Here is a 6,000-nt window from a genome sequence, read left to right on the forward strand (position 1 = left end):
AGAGAAGCCAAGTGAAAGCAATTCAATACCAAAATAGAAATCGTTGCTCTGTAGCCAACTTAAAAACATTCTTGATCTGGTTATTAAATTTGTTGTGTTTTGTGTGCAAAATTTGTTGATTTAAAAGAAAAATAAAGATTACATGAAAAAACTATAATTATCAAATATGGTAAGAATTTTAGGTAGGTTACGCAACGTGATTGTAAATCAATTTCACTTCCTTTCTTTTTCACTTGCAACTAGAGGGAACTGTACTGGTGCTCTATACCATATGAGCCACACGGTGGAAGGAGGAACGTGTTAGAATGTAGTAGACGTGCGGGGTTGGTTATTGAGTTGAAGCATATGGAAGCACTCATGTAAAGTACAGGTTAAGGGTGCCAATTAGTTTGGCTTTGAATCTTTTATTAACTTCACGATACAATTTGTGTGAAGCGAAATCAAATAATATGAGGAAAAAGGTTCTTTGAGCTGCTACTAGGAATGGTACATTGGCACCTCTGTGTCTAGTTCCTCCAATGTGAGATACATTTTTCTAGCACCTCAGCAGTGTGTTTCTCTATGCCGCTTGGTCAAAGAACCTTCTCAACTTTTATGACTACAAATCAATATTAAATCAAATTGATTAGATTTTATCTTATTCATTCAGTTCGTATACAATCTTGGTATTTGGTTTGTAGAATTGCAAAAGAGAAGTGAGGAAAGTTGATTGTCACAGGTGAGATGAAAGAGGTGAAATGTAGACAACTAAGAATGTAAAAATTGATGGTCAAAATTCCATGTCTGGGTTTGCTCATATCTGTTTACAGGATTCTGCATTCAATAAATTGATATTTGGAAACTATCCAAAATCCATTCGAAAGCTAATCAGATGCAAATATGGATAGTGCTATATCTGATTCGTATTCAATTTGTTTACACGACATAGGTAAGGATTCAACAAACCAGTATAACCCTGTCAGTTCTTGTTTCGAAACCTCTCCACCCATTTTTTTCTCATACTGGAGTCTGGCCATACATAGGTGAATATGGGCTTCACTACAATTGAAGGTACCCCAATTACGTGACTTGATTGCCAAAGCCGGTTGTGATTAGGGCGAATAATCGTTGCCATGTTGCGTAATGCGTACAACCTATGCCCTCTCACAGGGGGAAGAATGACTGCCTTCGGCCCTGTGACCGCCTGACCCCTCCCCTCACTGGCACTGGTGTAGAGTTTTTTTTCTGGGTGAATAAGAAATGCATTAAAAGAAAGGGGGGAGGGGAGAGATGGAATATAGGAATAAAAAAGATAGACTATGCAAAGGCAACAGACTGAGTAGAAAAAGCAACCACTACAACACAGTAGGAAGCCATCAGAGAGAGGGTTGGGGGAGAGATTGATGGTGGAGGGCAAAGCCTAGGACACAACAAAGAGCATGTTCCTTAAGGAATCTTTAACCGACCTGTGGGATAGTACATGGAGTTTAGAACTAATATTAAAGTAGATGACTTTTCAAATCATACCACAAGAACGGGAATTGGAGGTCTATCTTCAAAGATTATGCTTTATCCATATGTGGTTGATAATTACACAAAAGGCAAGCTTATCAATGACATCATAGATGGAATTCCTAAAAAAAAGTCATATTGTTCCAAAACCTCTCTCTAAAGGGGAAGAATATATCTAATAGAGGGCCAAGAAGTACTAAGGACGTTTGGCTGCATTTAACATAATTTTGTATTTTAATTCCCCGGATTTGAAACCTTCAATTTGGGAAATTTATTACTTGGGTGGATTAGAGTAAGACTTTTCACCAAATTATTGGTGAATTTGCTAATTAATACTTCGTTTGGTATGTATCCTATGTATGCAATCAGGGGTGTCAATTCGTGGTCCGACCCGATTAAACCGATCAGGATTGACCGTTTATAGACCGGCCTGGCCTGGACAGTTAATTAAACATGTCGGGCTTGAGCCCGGCCCGTTTACAAACGGTTGGTCTCAGTCCTACTACTTGGACCATCGGGCGTGTGACCGACCGACCGAATATCACCCGACTGAGACAGACCTATTGTGCACCGGCCTGGCCCGACCCTTTAATGATTATAGAATCCCTATTTTACCCCCTAATTAAAGAGTAAAAACTAAAAAATAAAGGCATGTTCACATTTTAAATAATGGTTATATTTGGTATCATTTATTGATTTATTGTTATTTTTTTGGGCTTGCATGAGTGGGTTGGAATATAAGAGTACATTTTAAAGAGGACCCGTTTAAATACCAGTTAAAGCCTGTTTAACATTAAACATGTACGTAGCCTGGTTAAGGCTCCACTAAAGCCCAATTAATGTAGCCCGATTATAACCCGAGGCCGACCAACCGAATATATAGCGTACCATGCCCTCAATAACTAAGCCCGATTAGTTAAATGGGCGGACACGGTGTAGCCTTTGAAAGTCTTCAAGCCCAATTAAGCTCAATCGAAACTAGACCAGCCTGACCGGTTGACACTCCTATATGCAATGCATCTCCTCTTGTTTTTTTTGGCAGAGATGCAATGCATCTTCTCCACAAGTGAAGAAAAACTTAATCCTTCACAAATTGTAGGAAAGCAGCTCTATTTCGTGTCGTATAATAAATTTGGGCCCCCAATTTGGGAGCTAAAATCCAAAATTATAAATTTCCCAAATTGAAGATTTCAAATGTAGGGAGTTAAAATCCAAAATTATGTCTAAAATGCAGCCCAAACCTCAAGTAGACTTTATAATTGAAGGGACCAAATCTAAATTGGCTTGAATAATTCCAAAAAAAATATAAAAAAATTAAGTAATTCGGTCCAAAAAAAATTGGGTTAAAATCCAAAATTATGTCTAAAATGCAGCCCAAACCTCAATTAGACTTTATAATTGAAGGGACCAAATCTAAATTGACTTGAATAATTCCAAAAAAAATATAAAAAAATAAAGTAATTCGGTCCAAAAAAAAAATTGGGTCCTGTAAAATAATTCGTGAATGATTTGGCTTTGAAAATTTTACAGATTTTCATGAGAAAAGGAAAAAAAATAGATTAAAAAAACAGTGTTTTTTTTCGTCTTCAAAAAACCAAAAAAATTGTTCTAGATCGGAATAAGTAGTGAGACTGCAAATTGTTCGGCTCTCAGGTGATTTGGTCCTCCACCGACGGAACCGTCTCTGGTCAGTGGGCTAGCTGAGAGCTCTTCCTTGTTAACTGCAAGCCCCTCACAAGCACGAGCACGAGCACGAGCACGAGCACATAGTGCACAAAGACAGTGTGGAGATGGCTTTTGGTGCGAGAAGGGCAATCTTCTTAGGCTTGGTGTTGGTTATGGTTTTGGGCATCGCAGTCTACTTCAGGCTTTGGGCTATTGATTCCAGATTTTCATCTGATGATAGAGAACTCATAAGGTTCCATTCCTGCTTTTCGTTTTCAGTTTTGGTCTTTAGATAACTTAGTTCTGATAACAATTCCCAGATCAATTTATTTCTTTTTAATCCTCTGCTTATTCTTATTTTCTATGATGAGATGATTAGATTGGAGAACGAGTTGATTTTATTCTTCTCTATGCAGAAAGAATTATGGGTTTGTATTTCAAGTGAAAGACGAATCCTTTTTCTTTCCCTTTTTTTGAATGCGAAAGAACCTTCCATTTTGTTGATTAGGGAAGAATCCTTTTGGGAAAACCATTTTCTTTGATAAATACTGGGATATTCATTCTCTATTTCTTTTAACTTTGTTGGTTTTCTCTTCCTTGGTTCACATGAAAGGGGAAGACGGATTTTTTTTTTTTTTTGCATTTTTTATTTTAGCTCATTTGGAAGATTCTTCAGTTTTGGATCATGTTGCAGATTGGTTAAACCCGCTTGAAACAGATACTGTGCTTTAGCGTCTCAGCCCTAGGTAGGCTTGGAACTGACTCTTTGCTCTAAGTGAGCTTTTGTTGCCCATAAAACAAGATTCCTTCTTGTAGCAAATCAAAATGTTCATCAATTTCTTTTCATTTAACCCTGCAGATCTGTAGTCTTGAAAGACCCATTAGACATCAATATAGAGCTCATAAAATTGTCTTCAAATCCGGAGGAATTGAGGTTTAAGTATTATTTCTATTATATCTCTTCCATGTCTCTACATACTCTGGGATTTGAAAGACCCGCCCAAAATGGCGACAAAGCTTTCCCCTCTCAACTCCTGACTAGCATAGTTAAAAGGAAGTGAGGCAATGAGCAATCACAATTAAAGTATTCATGTCTTGCAAGCATTGTATAAAAACTAAGGAAAAAGATATTCATGTACTATTTGATTCCCTAGTCTTTCCATGAAAGGCATGAGGTTAAGTGCTTGGCTGCAGATCCTGAACCAGTCCTGATTTAGGGCTTAAATATGATCTTCCACATCATTATTGCTCATTTTTTCTGTGATCTCTTTCTTTTCCCATTTTACATGAGGTCAGTGTTTTGAGTGCTTTCTCCAACTCTTGAAAACCTTATATACAATTTTCCCTTCTTATTAAGCTATATAATACGTGTTGTTTCGAATTATGTTGGACAAGTAGATTCTCATCTAGATCTGCACCAGGCTCTAGGGTTTGTATCGGTTTTAAAGACATGCTATAAATGTGTATTTGCATTGGTTTTGCAATCATTATTTAGACAATCATGTCTCTCTCTCTCTCTCTCTCTATATATATATATATATATATATTGATTTCTTTAGAGGTAATGTAATTGTGAAGAATTTCCATCTTCTGCTCACAGACGGCAATTTGATCTTGCTAACATGGACGCAATGGATGAATCAGCAGAGTGGAGAAGGAAATATGATGACGAGGTGGAGAGGGCCACAACATGTTTGAAAGAGATGCTAGAGGTATGATCTTCTCCTGAGTTTTCTGCACTGATTCTGAACTGTTGCGTGCCTTGTATTCTCCATATCTCTGTGAAGCCATTCTAGAATTCTGCATTTACAATATTTTTATTGAAAGTCTATTGTGAATGAAAAACCTTTCCCTGATGGAAAGGATAGAACCTTAGTAGAAGTGACACTTCTTTGCACACTGATTGGCCTAACATTTACAATATTTTTATTGAAAGTCTATTGTGAATGAAAAACCTTTCCCTGATGGAAAGGATAGAACCTTAGTAGAAGTGACACTTCTTTGCACACTGATTGGCCTAACATTTACAATATTTTTATTGAAAGTCTATTGTGAATGAAAAACCTTTCCCTGATGGAAAGGATAGAACCTTAGTAGAAGTGACACTTCTTTGCACACTGATTGGGCTAACATTGAGCTAGATGTAACTTGCTTCTAACGCTTAGTTTATTTTTTCTGGTCCAAAATAAAATAAAATCAATGGTCCGCTTCAGCCTGGGGCCCTGGTTAGTTCGTAAGAAAGATGAGGGATGTGCCTCTTAAATTGTCGAGCAGCCCTCAATTTAATCAAAGCGCCTCTCTCCTCATTTATTTCATTAATTAATTGAAGATATTCAAGTTGTATGCTAATGTAGGACAACCTGATTAAAATTTGCCTACCAATGAATATTTCTAGCTGAAAATGAGCTTAAGGAAACTGAAGGTTTTAAATTCTCTTGTTGTTGATAGTATCATCTGTGTGCACCATTATTTGTTGGGACATGGAGGCTGAGAAGGTTGAGAACTTTGGAGACTGTTTGAGATTTAAAATGTAACCGCAAGCGTACGGATCAGTGTAACTACGGGTCGAACACAGGGAGAGCAGCCACTTTATTTTTTTGTTTCTTTTAATAATGCGAAAGTGAACCGATTAATGGTTGTGATCTAATTCTAATTACCGTCCTAAACATATGTATCTAAAATAACGTCCTAACCATTCGTCATCTAAGAATTTAAAGACGCAAGCCACGCAATTAAAATTAAATAAATAAATAACTGAAAATAAACAACCCACGCAATTAAAAATAAATAAATAAATAAAATTCTGAAATAAAAATAAAGTAAAAGAAAGGGGATAAAGCTAGA

General features: G+C 36.8%; 1 protein-coding gene across 1 annotated transcript in view; it reads left to right on the forward strand.

Annotated features, from left to right (window-relative positions):
• The first annotated feature begins 3,029 nt into the window (after positions 1–3,029).
• The window catches only part of LOC122058434, an 8,667-nt gene continuing 5,696 nt past the window's right edge, over positions 3,030–6,000 (forward strand). The window contains exons 1-2 of the mRNA XM_042621116.1: positions 3,030–3,409; positions 4,757–4,868. Of these exons, the coding sequence (XP_042477050.1) occupies positions 3,282–3,409; positions 4,757–4,868 (240 nt within the window). The 5' untranslated portion in view covers positions 3,030–3,281. The remainder of the gene's footprint in view (positions 3,410–4,756; positions 4,869–6,000) is intronic.

The sequence above is a fragment of the Macadamia integrifolia genome, chromosome 12, assembly GCF_013358625.1.
Source record: "Macadamia integrifolia cultivar HAES 741 chromosome 12, SCU_Mint_v3, whole genome shotgun sequence".
NCBI lineage: Eukaryota > Viridiplantae > Streptophyta > Magnoliopsida > Proteales > Proteaceae > Macadamia > Macadamia integrifolia.